This window comes from Paramisgurnus dabryanus, chromosome 1, assembly GCF_030506205.2.
Source record: "Paramisgurnus dabryanus chromosome 1, PD_genome_1.1, whole genome shotgun sequence".
Taxonomy (NCBI): domain Eukaryota; kingdom Metazoa; phylum Chordata; class Actinopteri; order Cypriniformes; family Cobitidae; genus Paramisgurnus; species Paramisgurnus dabryanus.
In genome coordinates this window covers 46452973-46474484 of record NC_133337.1, presented here as the reverse complement: position 1 = coordinate 46474484, position 21512 = coordinate 46452973, and the positions used below count along the sequence as shown (strand labels likewise).

General features: G+C 37.2%; 1 protein-coding gene across 7 annotated transcripts in view; it reads left to right on the top strand.

Annotated features, from left to right (window-relative positions):
- Positions 1 to 21512, top strand: part of ndst2b (N-deacetylase/N-sulfotransferase (heparan glucosaminyl) 2b) — an 85718-nt gene that overhangs the window by 61924 nt on the left and 2282 nt on the right. For 4 of the 7 annotated variants that reach the window (XM_065262500.2, XM_065262496.2, XM_065262499.2 and 1 more), the window contains 10 exons: positions 7017 to 8366; positions 10834 to 10921; positions 10999 to 11153; positions 13330 to 13515; positions 13619 to 13747; positions 14145 to 14327; positions 14471 to 14567; positions 17336 to 17459; positions 18444 to 18618; positions 19933 to 20103. In XM_065262500.2, the coding sequence (XP_065118572.2) occupies positions 7332 to 8366; positions 10834 to 10921; positions 10999 to 11153; positions 13330 to 13515; positions 13619 to 13747; positions 14145 to 14327; positions 14471 to 14567; positions 17336 to 17459; positions 18444 to 18618; positions 19933 to 20103 (2343 nt within the window). In that variant the 5' untranslated portion in view covers positions 7017 to 7331. Of the gene's footprint in view, positions 1 to 607; positions 648 to 4964; positions 5086 to 7016; positions 8367 to 10833; positions 10922 to 10998; positions 11154 to 13329; positions 13516 to 13618; positions 13748 to 14144; positions 14328 to 14470; positions 14568 to 17335; positions 17460 to 18443; positions 18619 to 19932; positions 20104 to 21512 lie in introns of those variants that run through there. The other 3 variants (XM_065262501.2, XM_065262498.2, XM_073815150.1) reach the window with 2 other exon arrangements.

Here is a 21512-nt window from a genome sequence, read left to right as displayed (position 1 = left end):
TACACAATGTTTTTAAACACTGTAATGTGACGTATTTCAGGATATTCAACGGGAAAGAAACGTGGGAACAGGGCTTAGTTTAATTCATCAAGAATTGATGGGATTGTGAGCTGTTCAGGAATGAATTTTTTAACCAAACATCGGATTCTGTACCTTTTTAGATGTAAGTGTGGATGTGAAAGTTGAAAACAAAAGTTTGATACAAAGTTTCACAGTCATTGTTCTTCAGTAATCTTCTCTGAGCACATGTTGACCTTATCTTACAAGGATGCTGCTATATCCCATAAACAGTTCGAAGCAGACTTGCATTTTTCTTTCTCACTTTCACTGTAACATTGGGTTTCTGCTTAATCTTCTCTCTTACACTTTTTTAAATTCATTTGATGAATATCCTGGCTAATGGAGAACTATAAAACTCTAATCTTCCACTGTTAAATATTTATCATTGGCTAATGAGAACGATAATCTCTGTGTGCCTTATGTGATTTAGAAGATAGAGAGATGGAGTTTTATGGTATCTTCATCTCTCACTCACTCACTCTCTTTCTTTCTTTCTTTTACTTTTTATGTTGTGCATTATGATCTATTTTGTACTTTATCTTCATAGAAAGCAGCTGCCAGGGAACAATACCAAAGTTGTCACTGAGGTATATTTACAAAGTACCACATCCTCCTGTATTACTTTTATTTTTTATTACTATTGATTTTATTGAAGAACATCAGGTTTTGTATTGTTGTTGATATGTTTTTAATAGCCATATGCAAATTCATTCCACACTATTGAGTATTTTCTAATTTCTGCTGTTTAAAATCATCTTGGTTTCCAACAAACATGTAACCAATCATATCAACACGTGTGGATCAGTAGTTTGAGTTATAGATGTTATGTATGGATGCTGCACAGCTTCAGCTCTGCTTCTGTGCTGCTCACACATGCAGGTTGAATGCTGTAATCTGTTAACATTAATTGCTTAATGTAGCATCTAGTTACATATATATCTATGGTCCAAGCTCTATGATTGAGTAGAGGCGGTGACTAATTTGCATTTTCATAAATCTGTGTATACTAAATGAGGCAGAGTTATATTAAAGCTGTTTTAAATCATGAAGAAATTACTGTGATGGGTAAAGCGGTTACTTATGCTATTATAATGATCAAAGATGAGTATTAACTGATAAAATGCTTGACTGCAGATAGACTTTAAGCTTAAAGGGATAGTTCGGCCAAAAACGATATTAAACCCATTATTTACTCACCCCCAAGCTGTCCGAGTTGCATATGTCCATCATTTTTCAGACAAACACATTTTCGGATATTTTAGAAAATCTTTCAGTTGATTAAATGTAATGTTACAGGGTCCACCCATAGTCCACGACCTTCAAGTCCAAAAAAAGTGCGTCCATCCTTCACAAAATAAATCCAAACGGCTCCAGGATGAAAAACAAAGGTCTTCTGAGGGTAATCCGCGCGGTGTTGTTGTAGAAATATCCATATTTAAAACTTTATTAACGAAAATAAATACCTTCCGGTAGCGCCGCCATCTTAGACTCCTCTGTATTCAGGAGAGAGTATTAGCGTAGTGTACGCACTTTTCTTAGTGACGTATGACAAATTCGGAGGGCGGGGGCACAGAGCAGCAGCAGAGTAGCCTCCGTAGGCTGCGTAAGCTCTCATCCTGAATGCGGACGCAACTAAGATGGCGGCGCTACCGGAAGGTAGTTATTTACGTTAATAAAGTTTTAAATATGGATATTTCTACAACAACACCGCGCGGATTACCCTCAGAAGACCTTTGTTTATCATCCTGGAGCCGTTTGGATTTAATTTGTGAAGGATGGATGCACTTTTTTGGACTTGAAGGTCATGGACTATGGGTGGACCCCGTAACATTACATTTAATCAACTGAAAGATCTAAAACATTTTCTAAAATATCCGAAAATGTGTTTGTCTGAACAACGATGGACATATGCAACTCGGACAGCTTGGGGGTGAGTAAATCATGGGTTTAATATCATTTTTGGCCAAACTATCCCTTTAAAGGTAGTTAGTTAACCCAAAAATGAAAATTCTGTCATTTACTCACCCTCATGTTGTTCTAACCCTGTAAAAGTTTCTTTCTTCTGTTGAACACAAAGTAAGATATTTTATTGACAGTATCCACTGACTTCCATAGTAGGAAAAACAAATAATATGGAAGTAAATGGGTGGTGTCAGCTGTGTGGTTATCGTCATTTATCAAAATATCTTCTTCTGTACTGAACAGAATAAAGAAACTCAAACAGGTTTAAAACAACACAAATTTGAGTAAACAATGACCGAATTTTATTTTTTGGGTGAACTATCCCTTTAACTGGCCTCAAGTCTCATCTGGCAAGTTCAATTGCTTCTCTTATTAGGAGAGCGGGGCACAACTTAAAACCTTTTTGGTTTTGGCACAATCATTAAAAAATATTAGAGTTTGATTAATTTTATTTTTACACAAGCAACACACACAATTCTGCTACAAATGACCATTTGAAGTTTGTATCTATTACTTACCATTCTTACGCCACACATGACAGAAGTGCAAATGTTACAAATACCCCATAGGTGGGGTTAATTGTAACAGGGAGGGGGTTAGTTGTAACACTTGCTAAAAATTAAGTTTGCAAGCAAATATTTCAATACTATTTTGTCTATATATTTGAAGTGAATATTGCTCATATATCTGTCTATATAGATGGGTATCTACACTAAATATTCCTAATCTAACCATAGTTCAATTATAAATGGATACAAATGTATAAATATGTAAGGAAAAGCAGCACAATTATGACAAAAAAAAAAAAAAACATGTATATGTGACCTAGTCTGTAAAAACCATACTATAGTCTCAAAATCAAATTCTGAGATAATGAGCATCAAAGTCTGATTTTAGGCATTAATTTCATTATGATTTTAATCTTTAACATGACCTTATTCAATCAATATTAAAGATATGAACAAAAATACATTTTGACACACGATTTTTGATAAGACAGGCACATTTATTTTGTTGGCAGCCAGCGATCATTAGTGTGTAGCTTATTTAAAACAACAACAAGAATTAGGCTAACGTTAGCAGTTTTCATATCGTAAGTGCTGAGGGGTTAGTTATAACACAGCTTTACAATTAACCCCGCTGTGTCAAAATATTTTTAAGCCCACCAAAAAGGTTGCTAAGAGCTGCAGACATATTTCAAAACGATGCTGTGTTTTAGTCAACAAGACACTGATTAATATGACATAGCATTGGATTTTAATATCTTACACACCCGAGCCACACACCCGAAAAAACATTTGATGAAAAAATTTACTTGCATGCCACCAATTTTTTCATCAAATGTTTTTTTTTCCACAAATTTATGGAAAGTTCATCAAAAACTCTATGGAAAAACATGATACCTTTCCATAAATTTGTGAGAGACCGTCTTCTGGCAGCATGAAAACAATACAGAAACAACTTATCACTCAACCTTGCAACAATGCAAACGGTCCGTATTACAATTAACTCCGGTTTTGTTTTTGCCCCGCCCACCCGTACTCTGTTGCTGTTACACCTTCTGCACAATTCTTGTCCTTATTTTACCTGTGGATCAAGTTTTAACCAGAAGGCACCAGACACGAGCAGTCTTTATATAAAGCCGTTGAGAGCCGATGGCTTACAGATTTGACGAAGAACAGTCCCATAGAGCCTTTCTCCTCCCGGCTAGACACACAACCCTGACTGCCTTTGCATGGCAGAGATGAACCCTATTGGCCATAATAACTTCATAGATCGAACCGTACACCGAAATCAAACGTGTGCAGAATCAGTTTCCTGAGTGCCGTGGGAAGAAACCGTCTTGAGGGGTCTCGTGTGACATGAGGCCGGTACCCCGAGGCACCTTCGGGCTAAACTGGTTCAGGCCTTCTGCATTAGTCTCTGTGGAGTCACGGAGTATAAAGTTTTGCAGTCACAGCTGCTGCGCTGTTTTTGTTCAAATCTTAAAAAATAAAGAAGCTATGGAGAAAAAATATGACATTCCCAGATGAAAAGACATTAGTGTAGTTGTACATTATCTGGCTGTCATAGGCTTTCTACTGCGTAGCACACAGTTATCACAGTAATTTCTTGGCAACTGGTTATATCCATTTATAAAGTATAATGTAATCCAAAATGGCAAAGTCAGCTTATATTTTATCTCTTTAAACTTCCCCACGCTAAGCCATTTAGTTTTTTTCTTTCAGAAACTAATCATTAAAATGTGCCGCATTAATGGAACCGTGGATCTCTGGAGCAGAAAGACTTCATATACAATGCTTGTCCTGCACATTTTAACTAATACAAGCCGAGAGGGAATTTTAAGCCATTACTTAATAGAAGCCTAATGCAGTGTGTCAAACTTAATGATTTTCGCCCGTGTCCTTTGAATACAGACGCCCTGAAATTATGCTCGATCATGACATCAGATGGACTCTCGGTAGGGATGTTGCTTGGCCTACTTAGCGTGAACTCTCACGGCGTCAGGTTTCTCTGCCGTATGTACGGCCCGAACGGTGTGCATTGAATCTACCAAACCTTTCTGCAACTTCCAAAGGAGGCAATAATAAACGTTCACGTGTCACATTGAGGACATCGTAGAAGTAAACTCATGACCGTCTGACATTCATACTTCACACACACTTCTTTTATGCATTATATACGCTGGAATCCTCGCACACATTTTCCAGTCACACCTGAAAGCTTATATCAGGAGAGCGTGACTGAGAGATGGTTCAGGGGGCGGAGTTATTTTGGGATCCTGGGAAAAGGTCTCATGTAGACGTAGGAGAGATTTGATGATGGGTGGATTGAGTGTTAATGGGGCAGGGGTGTGTGTTTTGTGAGTATCTCTGTGAGCGATCAAGTATGTGTTTATACCTCTCGTCTAATGGAAAAATCAGCAGATGTCTGGCCTACATTACTTTGGAGACATGGAGTGGCCTCTTTCTTTTTTTTTTTTTCGAGATGATATGACTCTTTGACCTAGAGTTTATTGAGAGTGAAGTTAAGTTCAGATGTGTTTTGTGTGCGAGTCAATCTGTGAGTATTTATTTGTGTTTTCCAGTAGATTTGCACTGTATTTTAGGATTCTAAATATATTTAAATGTAGTTAAGTTTGTACATATGTTAAAATTATAATTTCAATATGTAATTTGACAACCAATTTGAAATATAGACTTTCACAATTAGGGTAATACAAATGATATTTATTACATTGTTATTGATTTATTTGTTCTTATTAAAAACAATTTGAACTGTTTAAGGGGTGGTCACACCACGCTTAATGTTCCATTGACTTCTATTCATATGCATGCAAATGCGTCAGACCTGAAACGCAAGCTTGTACAAGGATATTTTACATTTTGCAAAGTTCAAGTCTGGTGAACTTATGAATTTGTATCATGAAGACAATTAATACGTCACGGCATGACCTTTCTCTACTAAAAGGAAAGATATATGAAGTGCTCCCTGTCCATATTCACAGCAACTTTTGAAAAATGAAGTTTATTTAACCAAGTTCGGGAGGGAGATGGTCATGTAAACCAACCAATCAGTGCAAAGAGTTGTCTATAGCCTTCCCTCACCTCTGTCCCGTGACCTCACCTCTGTCCCTCCACCCCATCACATAAGCCCGATTTATAGTTGTGCGTAAGCTCTGCACCGTAGCTACGCCGTAGGTTATCCGTAGCCTGACGTGCACCTCGCAAAATTTTGGTCCACCAGAACCCCTCCCATCAGGTAAAAAATTTGTTTCATATGTATTTCCGTTTGCGACGGTGAAAACAAAGATGGGACAAGTGGAGAAATGATAACTCAAACTGCAACAAAAGTCACTGTTTAATTACTTCCATCATTGCGGGTCTTCTCAAATCATACACAACAAGTTGCTGTTTCTTCTTCGTTTGTGGGTTAACTTGCCAAGCTACTTCTTCATTGACGGTCACGCTGCTACTGTGGTTACATGCGTGGATACTGCCTACCAGCGGTCTGCGGGTGTGTTTGCACGTCGACGGGGACGACGACGCAAAAGTTTAAATGAAAACTGACGTGGAACCTACGCCACCGTGGCTACGCCGTAGGACATACGCACAACTATAACGAGCCCTTTACTCTCAGCTAGTTCATCTATTTAAAGAGGGGGGTGTACTCTGGGTTCGGACTCAAATGCCGAGCTCGGAGCACTCCCCTTGGACAGCGCGGCAAATATGCTTTATCTCAATCTCTATTGATTACATATTAATGCGAACTCATGAAATACGTTCAACTAAGTGACCGCTGCGTCCAAAAACTTATACTTCTTTACTATATAAAAAGCAGAAGGCGAGGCAAATAGTATGACCGGGATGACCTACTACTTCCGGCAAGATCCCAAAGTGTTCATTCGTTAGACACTTTACTATCTCGTAAGTCCCCAGGAGAGGAGATATCCAATAAAAAAGAAGGAAATGTGTTGTTTGAAAAATGTCCAAAGTGGTAACGCGGCTCTATTCAAATGCTAATACATATATATAACAGCCATCCCTTGTAGTTAAGTTGCACTTGTTTAACGCCATTCCAGTTAATGACTAACTTCTTGTTATGATGACGACCTATGTCACGTGATGTATCAACAACATAGCGGATGTAGTCTGAATTTATTCACACATTCCATATTCGTACTGTACATGCTTCATCTAATTCAGTACCTACTGTACTGTCACAATGTACCATTGTGGACACAGGCAAAGTCTATTAACATTAGTAAGCCGGTGTTAAGTACAGTTTGTTATGTTGCAGTTTTGCAGAACAAGTACACAACACTATCTCGTAAAATTCGTAGGAAGATGTCCTGTTGAAGCCATGTCCATGAAAATACCTAAAGCTTTAGGCTTATCCAGAGTCTAGATGTTGAAATGTCTCCCTGGATATTAAGATATACAGGATTAGTTCTGATCCTTCTAACCTTTTCTTTCTTGTTTTTTGTCTTTTAGAAAGAACAGGCGGTTCTGCTAGAATACATTTCTCAAACCCCTTGCTCAACCACATTTATGAAGCACCAGAAGACCAACAGAGCAACGTTAAAAAAACTAAACTGTGATGCCGTGATGTCTCCAGTTGCCTACGCATAGGGTTGTTTTATGGATGGACGGAGCAAGATACACAATACGGCAAGCGGCGAATCCGCCGCAGGTTATGGGGGCCATGGTGACCTAGAATGAACTGTTGTTTCCTGGCAGGGCAACAATTTTCCTGTCTAATTCCTTACCTTACACTTCACCCCAGCCGTCCATTTGGCCAAAGCAGCCATGGCTGGAGTGAGGAAGCTGGCACGAGCTGTCAGGCATCAGGGTCTTCATCGCCTTATCGTAGCGCTGATACTCTTCTGCCTTCTTTCCATGGCTTACCTAGCTTACCACGTCAGTGCAGGACCCAAAATCAAGGAAGCTCCCTTGCCGCTCCCGCTGGGTAATTGTGTTGCGAAATCTTCCGTCGGTGGTGGACAAAGGGCGCCGCTGTTCTTGCCATCTCAGGTCAGCCAGCGCAGACACTTGGGTAGGATGGCGGATAACTCACGGACTGAACCTGTGGTCCTGCTGTTTGTGGAGAGCATCTACTCCCAACTCGGACAGGAGATCGTTGCCATTTTAGAGTCTAGTCGTTTTCATTATCGTACCGAAATCGCACCAGGAAAGGGTGACATGCCGCCTCTGGCGTGGCGAGGTCGCGGGCGATACACGCTCATCGTCTACGAAAATCTGCTCAAGTATGTCAATTTGGATTCTTGGAATCGGCAATTGCTGGATAAATACTGCCAAGACTACGCAGTAGGAATTATCGGCTTTTACCGTGCAAATGAAAACTCACCGTCCAGCGCTCAGCTAAGAGGCTTTCCTCTTTTCCTCCGTTCTAACCTTCCTCTTTGGGACTACAGAGTGAACCCCGCTGCACCCCTCCTTTACATCACCAAACCTAATGAACTGGAGCCGGGCCCTTTGCCTGCAGACAACTGGACCATATTCCTGTCCAACCACAGCACCTATGAGCCAGTTCTGTTAGCAAGCCCCAGACCAACCGAACTTAATCAGCTCCCAACACATTCACACCAACAGAGGGCGCTGCTGGCTACGGTAGTGCAGGACCTCGGCCTTCACGATGGGATCCAACGGGTGTTGTTTGGTGGTAGCTTGACTTTCTGGTTGCACAAGCTGCTGTTTGTGGATGCCGTTGGGTATTTAACTGGCAGGCGGCTCAGCTTGTCATTGGACAGATTTTTACTGGTGGATGTGGATGATATATTCGTTGGGAAGGAGGGGACACGCATGAAAGTGGCAGATGTGGAGGTAATTACATGAATTCCTGAAAGAGAGATATGTGATAAGATCCCAAGACTGGGACTAATTATACTGATGTTTCCAAGTGGAAACATTGCTAAAACAAAAAATTATTTGCAGTTCTGGCTAATTAGTATTGCTAATACAGAAGGTTAGCGACTTTCTTGAATGTGCCAAATTTAAATTGGTGCATGTCTCACTAAACACAGTTTTTTAGCCTTTATATATTGAGTAGACACTTTTCATCCAAAGCGACTTGCAAATGAGATACTGTAGCACCTGGACCACAAATTCAGTCAAAAATAGCACGGGTATATTTGTAGCAATAGCCAAAAATACATTGTATGGGTCAATATTATATTTTTTATGCCAAAAACCATTAGGATATTAAATACAGATCATTTTCCTTGAAGATATTTTGTACAATTCCTATTGTACATATGTCAAAAATGTATTTATCATTAGTAATATGTGTTGCTGAGGATTTCATCTGGACAACTTTAAAGGCGATTTTCTTATTTTTTTGCACCCTCAGATTCCAGTTTTTCAAATAGTTGTATCTCTGCCAAATATTATCCTATACTAACAAACCATACATTAATGAAAAGTTTATTAATTCAGCTTTCAGGCGATGTATACGGTAAATCTCATTTTCACAAAATTGACCCTTATGACTGTTTTTGTGGTCCAGGGTCACATTTAACTCTTTCCCCGCCATTGACGAGTTAACTTGTCAATTAAAGGCTCTGATCTCTGAAAGCCATTGTTGATTTTTAAAAGCACCTAAACAAACACGCCCCTACCCCAATAGAATCTGGACCTTCTCTTGATAGACCTGCCCCACACAACGCAACCCAGGCAATGATGGCGGTTAGTAGACAAACAAGTGTTTTTTTTGGTACTTGGCCCAACTCTCTTTTCCAATGTTCCAATTTCCATGCACCCTGCCTTTAAGAGAAAACGCTTCCCTGCCAAATGCAAGTTTTCCCGGCAATCCACATTTCCGCTATTATCCACCAGGTGGCACTCTTACCCGACGTATAAAACCCGGAAGTATTCCCTAAGGGCAAACCGGTTAAACCCTGTGTATATTTTGATAATCCCTCTGAATCTGATCTCTAACAAAAGTCCTTCTTTACAAAAACAATTATCTCAACTTTTTGCTCAAAAGTGGTATTTTTAAAGAAACCTACCCATATTTGAGAGGTGATAAAAGAGAGCAAATGAAGGAAGAATGAAACATTTTTATTTTTTAAAGCAGAGGGTCTGTTCTTTCATTTGATATTTTGTATGTTTACATTTTAAAGAAGAACATTTTCTGGAAGGCATTGAACTCATAAAATTGCTGGTGCTGGCGAAATTTTTTAAAAATGCTGGCGGGGAAAGAGTTAACATTTTGTCAGTCTGCTATATGAACTATATGAGCTATGATCTTGTGAATAAAATCCCATAGTAACATTAAAGCAGGGATTGATCCTAGGAACCAAAAAGTAACAACACGCGACACAACATAAACAGCATTGCAGCACCCTAGCAACCCCTCGCAGCATCCAAACATAGCTGCAGAGATGGTGCAACAAAGCACCACTTGTAAATGCAAACCTGTTACTTTAATCAGACCTGACCCAGTTCTTTCTTCATCAAATATTCTGCTCTTCTTCATTGCTTTGTGTTTAAATATTCCCTGCTCTTTCTCTCAGAGCAGCTCACCGATTGCATTCACAATCCCAGCGCTTCTCCATGACTCAAATGAAGCGAATGAATTAACAAACTTAATACGGATAAGAGATGTTTTCTGTCCGCTGTTGTTTGTAGAGAGTCATGATTATTGTGTTTAAGAGAGAGAGAGCGAGAGAGCTTATGTGTAATATGTGTCTCTCTCTCTCTCTCCGTAGTGAATGTAGGCTGGTATGGGGCTAATTAGACCGGCTCGCTTTTTAATTTAAGCTGATATGTTCTCATAGGGGGTTCTGTGTGGCCCACCACACCAAAAGCAATGACATGCCTGAGGTTTTCACTTTCCTTTCTCGATTTTCTCTCTTTTTCTTGCCTTTTCCTCCTGGTAAGAGTACATTTTTATTTTTTCTGTACTTATTTCTCTTCTCAAAGTTTACTTTCTGTGCCCCTTAATTTCCTTGTTTTCTCTTCACCTGTTTAATGTGCATCCCCTGTGTAATATCACACACTAATATAATTCATGTAACTAGGGCTCAGTGATGTGATGGTATATCAGGACTACATTATTTTTTAATTATCAGCCCTTTCTTCTCAGATGCTTACAAAAACTCTATCAATCTCTATACAGTTACTGTGATCTACAGGGACTCAGATTGGGATATAAGGTTTTGCTCTAGTTAAATCCTACAATAGTTTTATATATATATATATATACACCATATAATATGTATGATAACCTGATTATCATCTTTATTATCATCTAAATTCTCTATGTAATTTATTTCTCTTTATTCTCCAGGCGCTGCTTCACACACAGAACAAACTCCGTTCACTGGTTCCTAATTTCACCTTTAATTTGGGATTTTCTGGAAAGTTTTTCTATACAGGTACAGTATGATGTCCTGTCCTAAGTGATGTGTTAAAAGTTTAAACAACAAACAATTATCCTCTGTTTGTTCTTCAGGTACAGATGAGGAAGATGAAGGCGACGACACTTTGCTTCGACACAGGCAGGATTTCTGGTGGTTTCCTCACATGTGGAGTCACATGCAACCTCACCTCTTCCACAACGTCAGCGTGCTGGCTGAACAGATGAGACTCAACAAGCAGTTTGCACAGGTCAGTATATGTACCGATTCGGATGTCCTGATCAGATAACACACATAATTAAATCTTTGTTGGATCCTTGATGCTGGTTGATGCACATTGCAAGGACGATGATTCAGAGTCACGCTGCATCCTGAATGCATCCTGAATCACGTCACAGGATGCTTCGGCCGCACAGGACATTTGTTGTACCCAGGAGTAACACTAAATGCCATGAACTTTTCTTTATTCCCTGTGCTCTAAAAGGGTAAATAGATTACTTATCTGTGTATCTGTGTTGTTTATACATATAGGCTGTTTCATCGGATGCACATGCGTTGTCGTTGTACTTTACACTCTAACTTTACTTCCGGTTTCTGTTTGTTTAATGGTTAATTTAATTTGGTAAATTTTAACTAATCTAGGACTGTCCCTAACAATATTTTGGTAATGGATGATGAAGAAATGTAATTTTTTTTTGTGAAGCAATAAACTTGAAAATGACATAATAATGCAATAATAACTGGTTCAAATAAAGTATCAAAACCAACTAAACGCATGGGGAGGGGTGATTCTCACGAAATCCAGATTTAGAAGGTGTCCAGCATCAGAATTTTTAAAAAGCCCTTGGAGCCAATTTTTTGAAATATAAGATTATGGTCTGGACTTACTATAACCATTATTTTTAAAGGATTTAAAAATATTTCCTAAAGAATTATTTACATTTTTTCTATTATCTTTTTCAAAAATGATCATTACCGCAACATGATATTACATTAAATATATGCATTCACAAACTCGTGTTTCGGAACTAAAAAGTTGTTTAGGTACTATGACAAACAAAATTTCAACTTTTATCTGGAGAGAAAAAATAAGAACTGCTTACATGGTAGCCATCTTGAGTGTCACAGTCAATTATGTCCCTTACAACCATTTTTTTTTTTGTTGTTGAAAATGTTAGTTCCTTGAGTGCTTAAAAAAAGATGAGGATGAGAAAATTGGTCTTGGACACATTTATATTCCTTATTATTGTCAAATACCACGTTTCTTTACTGTAAATGTTTATAGTATAGACCGTTTCAGCGGTAACAACATAAACAAGCCGCTGTCGCGGTCCGCACGTAACTTCCGGTAAACTCCGCTAATAATAAATAACAACAAATTCTTTAAACATAGTTTATTTATATAACAAGCAAACAAAACAACACATAGATTACCTAGCAAACCAAAACATTTGTTATTTTCGACGAGGCATTTGTTCAAGAGATCAGTTTAGCAACTAGTCAGACCATTAAAAAAACGAAACCGGAAGTAAGGTTCGGATCCAGACGTGTTTTACGTGCGTCCGATGAAACCATCTATAACATGCACTGAAGTTTTAAAAAAAAATTTAATTATAAATTTTTCATGTCAAAGAACCCAAATCCAGTCACTGTCATGTTGCGGTAATGAAAATGTTCCCCTTAAATGTGGAAAAAACAACAAAATTGGTTTGTATGATATCATTTGAAATCATGTGCAAAATAGGACATGAAGAGATGTTTGTAACTGTATGCTTCTTATTTTGATACTCTTACTTTGCATTTACTTTTTTTTATCAAAATGTTTCATGACACTTCATAAGTCTAATTGCGTGAGAATCAACCATGGTTGTTTTTATTAAAACAAAACATTAATATAAAAAACAGCATTATGTATTATAAAAAATGCCTGCAGAGGACGGTAGCGGACTCGCGGACGTTATATTTACTTTCATTTTAGATTTGAGAAAACGCTTACTTTTAGTCAAACAACATTTACATCCATTTAAATCTTTAATATTTGTCCAAATCTTCACAGTAGAAATGATACAGCCACTGTCATTCTTGAGCAAAAACATGCAGACATTATGGGGCGGTTTCCCAGACAGGTTTAGATTAATCCAGGACTACGCCTTAGTTATTTTAGGACATTTAAAAAGTTTTAACAAACAAACCTAAACTTAAATCTACTAATATAACACAGGCATAATCCTAGATTAATCTAATTGCTGTCCGGGAAACCGCCCCTAAATATTTAGCTGATGCTTTTAATCAAAGCCTCCTATGGTTTACTTGTTACAAAAATACTATCTGTAGGTTAGATCACTTGTTGAAAATGCAACCTTTCACTTACCAGCTCAGATTTTTAACCATTATGCTTGCTACCCCACCCTGACCTCTATCTGCAGGAACATGGGATCCCCACAGACATGGGTTACGCTGTAGCCCCCCATCACTCGGGTGTTTATCCTGTACACAGTCAGCTGTACGAGGCTTGGAAGAGCGTGTGGGGCATCAAAGTGACCAGCACAGAGGAGTATCCTCACCTCAGACCCGCTCGCTACCGCAGAGGCTTCATACACAATGGCATACAGGTATAAACCTCATCTCATGGCCCAAGTCCAGATTCAACATGGAAAGACAAATGATTATTTTATAGCGTGATGCTGAGAAATTGTGCATGCTTTTGTGTGTCAGGTTCTTCCTCGGCAGACATGTGGGCTTTTTACGCACACCATCTTCTACAAAGATTACCCAGGAGGACCTCAGGAACTGGACAAAAGCATCCGCGGTGGAGAACTGTTTCTTACTTTGCTGCTTAATCCGGTTTGTAGCACACACACACAGAGCGTCCGAATTTTTAAGTTGATCGATTTTGTGCGCAAACTTGCTGTAGGGTGAAGAGGTCAAACCCATTTTTCTCCATTAAGTTGGTCAGGCTATTGTAGCTGTTAAAGTTCAGCCAAAATTGTGCACTATAATATCCTACTATAATTAAATATATTTAATTGGACCGTATATATCTTTGGCTTTTAAATTACTTTAAATTTACATTTGGAAGATCCAAAGTGACTTGCATTTTTGTTATTCATTTTATCAGTATGTGTTCCCTGGGATTCAAACCCATAACCTTTGCACTGCTAATGCAATGCTTTACCACTACAAGAACAATATGACGCATCTTTTTCTGACCCGAATTGTCCTCTGCCTCTCCAACGGGCAGGTCAGTATATTCATGACTCACCTGTCAAACTACGGCAATGACCGGCTGGGTCTCTACACCTTCGAGTCATTGGTGAGGTTTGTGCAGTGCTGGACTCACCTGCGCCTGCAGACGCTGCCTCCCGTCCGACTCGCTCACAAATACTTCCAGATTTTCCCTGACGAGAGAGACCCCTTGTGGCAGGTTTGTGCAATTACATTCAGCATGTTTGAGCATCTGTTTGATTGATTTCTAATAATAATTCAACTAAATTTGAAAAGTGCATTTTGTGAAATGTGTAATAGTCACAATTTAATATACTTTCATATTATACTGCTGACAAACAGAATCCATGTCATGATAAGAGACACAAAGACATCTGGTCCAAGGAGAAGACCTGTGACAGACTTCCAAAGTTTCTGGTGATTGGCCCTCAGAAAACAGGTAATCCTCGAATAATCTCAGATCTGGGTTACTTTACATCTATGCAACTTGCAATGCATTCCAGATGTGGGATTCAAACCCAATGTACACATCATACTTTGGGCACAAATCGTTGTTCATCAGTCATTTAATCTTTTAAAAAGAACAAAAACACTATAAAATAATTACTTATAATACCTTTAAAATGTTTACATTCATGCATTTGGTAGACACTTTAATTTTAAAGTGCAGTCAAGGTATAGATTTCCGTGTTCCCTGGGACTTGAATCCATGACTTTTAAATTGCTAATGTGTGCATTGCTCTTCCAATTGAGCTAAAGTAACATTGATGATAGAAATTAATCTAGGATGCAAGTAGGGGTGGGCGATAAACTGGTCAGGGTGATAAACTGGTAGAAATTTGTCAACTGATAGAGATTTTGAACTATAATCGATGTCGAGGTTACGCGCTCACGTAACGTAACTGTGCACATGGTCACGAAAACTTAATGTTGCACATTAATTGAGTAAATATACTAGAAAAAATTTAATTAACTTTATCCAGAAATGAATATTTGCCTAGATGTAAACCATACTGGAATTCCTTATATAGTCAGATTGAATGGAAAGAGGTTTGAAGTCTATAAAATAAATACTGTCTCACCAATAGGGTTAAAGAAATTACGGTAACACTTTACAATAAGGTTCATTAGTTAACATTAGTTAACTACATTCGTTAACATGAACTAATAATGAACTGCACTTATACAGCATGTATTAATCTTTGTTAATGTTCATTTCAACAATTACTAATACTTTATTAAAATCTTGTTAAGGTTAGTTAATGCACTGTGAACTAACATGAACAAACAATTAAAAGCTTTATTCCTATTAACTAACATTAACAAAAATGTATAAATACTGTAACGAATGTATTGCTCATGGTTCGTTCGTACATCAACTAATGTTAACTAATGAACCTAATTGTAAAGTGTTACCGAAATTACTTGTAAATTGTTTCATTTAATGTATGCAGTGAAACAAGTCTCCAAATTCTTAAGAGATATTTTTTTGCAAATTGGAAGTAGAATCCATAATACATTTATTTTATCAATTTATATTTACTCAGTCTTTCTGGATTGATGTGGAATACTTGATATTCAAACTCACAAAATTAAAAATTTGGTTTTCTGGTAAGGGTATATTTTTGTATTATAAAAGTAACAGTGTGGAGAAAGACTTGTTGATCAACTTATTGATGGCAAATTTCACATACATTAACAAAAATGGGTAGACAACAAACCCAACAGCATTTTAATTAGAACAGAACTAAGGAATAATCTTGAAACTATAAAAAATCATAGATTAAAAAGCAAAGTGTATATGTAACATTTTTGAAACATTTTCTTTTTGCATTCTTTTTTTTAGTTTATTGTAAAATATCCCACTGTTGTTGTTTATTTATTTTTTTTTATTAATACTTTGATTTGATTAATTGATATTTTGAATGCAATAATAAGCACACACTGAAAAAGATTATTCATTCAATTTACTAAATTTTTTTAAGGTAAGTGGTTGCAATCGATTTATTTAAGCTACATTTAAACAAAAGTTTTTATTTTTATTTTTTTATTTTTTGTTTAAAGAGTAACTAAACCCCTGGTCAGAGCCTGACTCCACCCACTGCAATATTTGAAAAATGCAAGAAAAGTGGGCAGATCCCAACGGAGATAGAGGGGACAAACAAAGTGTGTGGTGAGATCGTAACAAGGGCGTGGTGAGCTTGAACCTGCTTACGTCACGAGTTATTTCTTGGACCCAATATCCAATAGGAAAATTCAACTGCAGTAGCCACCGTTCAACCTGAAGAGGGCAGCACTCAGACGTTTTTACACCATATATTGTAGTATTGAAACACTTTATATCCAAATGTCAAAAAACTTAATAAAATCAATGAACAGCACTAATAAAGCATCATTCTTACAGATCATTAAATAAAAAAAGTTGGTTTAGGGTTTAGTTACTCTTTAAATATAACTTAAATAAATTGATTGCAACCACTTACCTTAAAATAATTGAGTAAATTGAATGAATTATTTTTTTTCAGTGCATTGTGATCCTCTTTTATATATGCAATATTCTTGTTCTTTAAAAAAAACTTATATAAACACATATTTAAGCACTGCAGTTGAAAAACAATTGATTTTAAGCCGTTGAAACGCAAACAACTGGGCTATATGAGCGTAATGTTTCTGTGTAAGAGGAACATGCAAGCCACGCATTCGCTGCTTATTGAGTTCGTAAGCATTTTTGCAGCTTTATTTGCCTTAAATACATCATCAAAATGCCCATCTTTGCAAGTATCCTCATAAACACTATCATTTAGGTCTTAAAGAGAAAGTAAACAACTGAAAAAAAAATGCATGCCTAACGGTATGGATCTGGACTTGGGCCTTAAAGGGGAAGTTAACTAATATTGCTCCTGTCTGTCATTCATGTTAATTAAACATGCATTGAAAAAAAAATCTTGACTATTTCTTCTTGCATCTTTAATAGTAAGAAATAGGCCTATATATTTTATTTTGTATCTATTTATCTTAGAGTTTTTTTAGGAAAAGAAAGATAAATAACTGTGTTGTGATCTATAACGTAATCATGATGTAAAATGACTCGTATATCATGATTAAATATATTTGGTTCATGTGACCCACCCCTAGATGCAAGTCAAGGAACCCATAATGTACTGTATTTATAATGAATATTTGATGAATTACTCTGGTGTCACACAGGTAGTACTGCACTCCATTCGTTTCTGACCCTGCACCCTGCCATAACAAGCAGTTTCCCCAGCACCGTCACCTTTGAAGAGGTGCAGTTCTTCAGCGGACCAAACTACCAGCGTGGCATTGACTGGTAACCATGGAAACCCCAGCTATGCTTCATTTCCTTTGTTTCAAATTAGCTACCCAAACCCTTCGAACACAATGTACTTACAATTATATATTTAGTCAGCGCTTTAAGTTTAACATATTGCACTATAGTTTATTAGTTGTGCTTTTTCCTACAAACATCACAATTATTATTATTAGCCATTCTTGGGATTAGAAATTTAAAGCACTAAGACAAAGTATTCAGATTTTTGGCATGTAACTTGGCTGTATTTGTAAGTAAAAAATTATTTTGATTTAAAGGAAAACACCACCGTTTTTCAATATTTGACTATGTTCTTACCTCAGCTTAGACAAATTAATACATACCTATCTTTTTTCAATGCGTGCACTTTTAATCTTTGTACAGCGCGTTGTAAATGTGTTAGGATTTAGCCTAGCCCCATTCATTCCTATGGTTCCAAACAGGGATGAATTTAGAAGCCACCAAACACTTCCATGTTTTCCCTATTTAAAGATTGTTACATGAGTAGTTACACCAGTAAGTATGGTGGTATTTTGTTTGGATCTTAAGGAATGAATGAGGCTAGGCTAAATGCTAACACATCCAAGAAGCGCTGTACAAGGATTAAAAGTGCACTTATTGAAAAAGGATAGGTATGTATTAGTTGTGGTAAGAACTTAGTAAAATATTATACTGTGTTGTTTTCCTTTAATTGAACAAACAGTTTAATCTGCAGCTTTTTAGCATCTAACATAGTCATGCGCCATATTGGGATACCGGATCACACAGGTCAGATCATGCACATCCTTGCTGCAATTCCCATACAAATTGTATCCCACACTATTACACCATTTTCACAATTTCCTCAAGTTAATCTGGTGCTAAAATAATTATAAACACGTCTCAATCTACACTGACATTCTTAGTAAATTTCTCCTTGTATTGGTACAGTAAACCAGATTTGCCTTTTGTTCTTACTGTGACTCTGTCTGTTGTATCTTTAAGGTATATGGATTTTTTCCCCATACCCTCCAATGCAAGTACAGACTTCCTGTTTGAGAAGAGTGCAAACTATTTTGACACCGAGACCGTCCCAAAGAGAGTGGCGGCGTTGTTACCAAGAGCCAAAATAATCACTATACTTATAAACCCCACTGACCGGGCGTATTCCTGGTACCAGGTATGTTTGTGTGTACTAAATCATTTGTGACATGATTGTTGGTATCAGAAATGCATGTGACCACATCCTATTTTTTGCAAACTACCATTCACTGTGCTTAAAGGATTAGTCCATTTTCTTTAAAAAAAATCCAGATAATTTACTCACCACCATGTCATCCAAAATGTTGATGTCTTTCTTTGTTCAGTCGAGAGGAAATAATGTTTTTGAGGAAAACATTCCAGGATTTTTCTCATTTTAATGGACTTTCATGGACACCAACACGTAACACTTAACAGTTTTTTTCAACGGAGTTTCAAAGGACTCTAAACGATCTCAAACGAGGCATAAGGGTCTTATCTAGCAAACCAATTGTCATTTTTGACAAGAAAAATAAAAAATATGCACTTTTAAACCACAACTTCTTGTCTAGGTCCGGTCCTGTGATGCGTCAGCGCGACCTCATGCAAAACGTCATCACGTCAAGAGGTAACGGAGGACGTATACAAAACTACACCCCAGTGTTTCCAAGTGTGTTTAAAGAGGACCGTTCCGATGTTGTTGTATGTGGAATGATACTAATTAATGTCTTTGTGTCAGTTTATTGTTTAAAATGGTCCGCAAATGTGCGTTTCATATATGTAACACGTGACCTTTCTACGTCATTACGCAATTACGTGAGTTCGCGCTGGCTCGTCACACAGCCGGAGGAAGAAGAGAAGTTGTGGTTTAAAAGTGCATAATTTTTCTTTTTTTTTGCCAGAAACGACAATCAGTTTGCTAGATAAGACCCTTATGCCTCATTTGGGATCGTTTAGAGTCTTTTGAAACTCCGTTGAAAAAAACTTTTAAGTGTTGAGTTATGTATTAAGTGTTGGTGTCCATTAAAGTCCATTAAAATGAGAAATATCCTGTAATGTTTTCCTCAAAAAACATAATTTCTTCACGACTGAACAAAGAAAGACATCAACATTTTGGATGACATGGTGGTGAATAAATTATCTGGATTTTTTTTAAGAAAATTGACTAATCCTTTTAGTTTTAAACGTTGCCAATTACATCTCGCCAACATACTGTACATTATTGTGTAAATGTGTACGTGAAGTTTGCAGCCACCTGCACCAACATCATACCATCCTCTTGAAATCTAATCACAGGCATTCAAAACATACATTATCACAAACAGTGTTTAATCTCCGCTGAGCAACTGTGATCAGATCACCAGAGACGGATGTTAATATGTGGTCCATAGAGACACATGAAAGGGACCAGTATAAATGTTTGATTTCACTACTCTCTCTCTCTCTCTCTCTCTCTCTCTCTCTCTCTTTCTAGCATCAAAGGGCTCATCAGGACCCTATTGCGCTAAACTATACATTTCATGAGGTGATCACCGCAGGTCCTTCGTCGAACGCCGCTCTGCTGTCACTGCATCGCCGCTGTCTGCAACCCGGGGCTTACAGCAGCCATCTGGAGCGCTGGCTACAGCATTACCAACCCAGTCAGGTGCTTACACAAATACAAACACACACTGCAGCGTGTAGCCTACGGCAAATTCGGTTGAACTATTCATCTCAATAGGAATGCACATACTTGGAAAATCTTAATTATTTTTTTACTTCATGTTTACGTGCAGTATGTTTGACATGCTGTCAGTCACCACAGAGAATGGTTTTAACCCTCAGTCTGGTAAAACAAATGAAAATGTGTTTGTAGTAACGGCACACATGCAGCTTTGGAAATAAGTCATAGGGTTCAATTATATTGGGACGCACGTGCGGTGACGTGATACGCGTCTGGTCTGAACTTTACTTCCGGTTTCAGTTTTTTAATGGTCTGACTAAGTTGCTAAACTGAACTCTTGAACAAATACCTCGTCAAAAATAACAAATGTTTTGTTTCCTATGTAATCTAAGTGTTTTTTTATTTTGCTTGTTATATAAATAAACTATGTTTAAAGTAATTTGTTGTTATTTATTCTTAGCGGAGTTTACCGGAAGTTACGTGTTGACCACGAAATTCGCTTGTTTATGTTGTTACTGCTGCCCTACGTCTATAGAGCAGAGTTGATGACAAATAAATGATAATTAAATCATAGAATGTAAATAAATACATTTTAATTAAAAAATATATTTATTGTTTAATCACTACAATATATCAGAAAACTCATGGAAAAAGAACAGATACATTTTATGTACCAATAAAAGAAAATTACCAGATGAAGGTACGATAACAGGTAATAATAACAATAACTATGTAAAAGACTACTGATTAAAAACTTTTAAATGGATGAAAAATAAATGTTTTTTGAAATTAAACGTTCAAATTTGCTATTAAATGATTTAAATTTTTACTTAAAATCTCATGGGACACTTTAACTCTCTCCCCACCAGCATTTTTAAAAAGTTGCCAGCCAGCGCCAACATTTTTAATGATTTTCAGAAAAGTTTAATGCCTTCCAAAAATGTTCTTCTATAAATATAAACATACAATATATCAAATATAAGAACAGACCCCCTGCTTTTAAACAAACAAACAAAAAAAACCCATCCTATCTTTATTTGTTTTTAATTACTTCTAAAATATGGGTAGGTTTCTTCAAAAATACAACATTTTTAGCAAAAGGCTGAGATAATTGCATTTTTGTAAATTACTTTTGTTAGCGATCAGATTTAGAACAATGATAAAAAATAAACAGTTTTTCTGTTTTTGAATCAGTGAATGCTTAAAGAGATAGTTCATCATTTTTAATTTTGGGTGAACTATCCTTTAAGAGTTTTATAAGTTGGGTAAGACTGTCACCTAGGGGAAATATAGATTGCCGTAAAAACAAACGCGTAATGGGCAGGGAAGCGTTTTCTCTTAATTGACGAGATAACTTGTCAATGGCAGGGAAAGAGTTAAATAATTTAGGT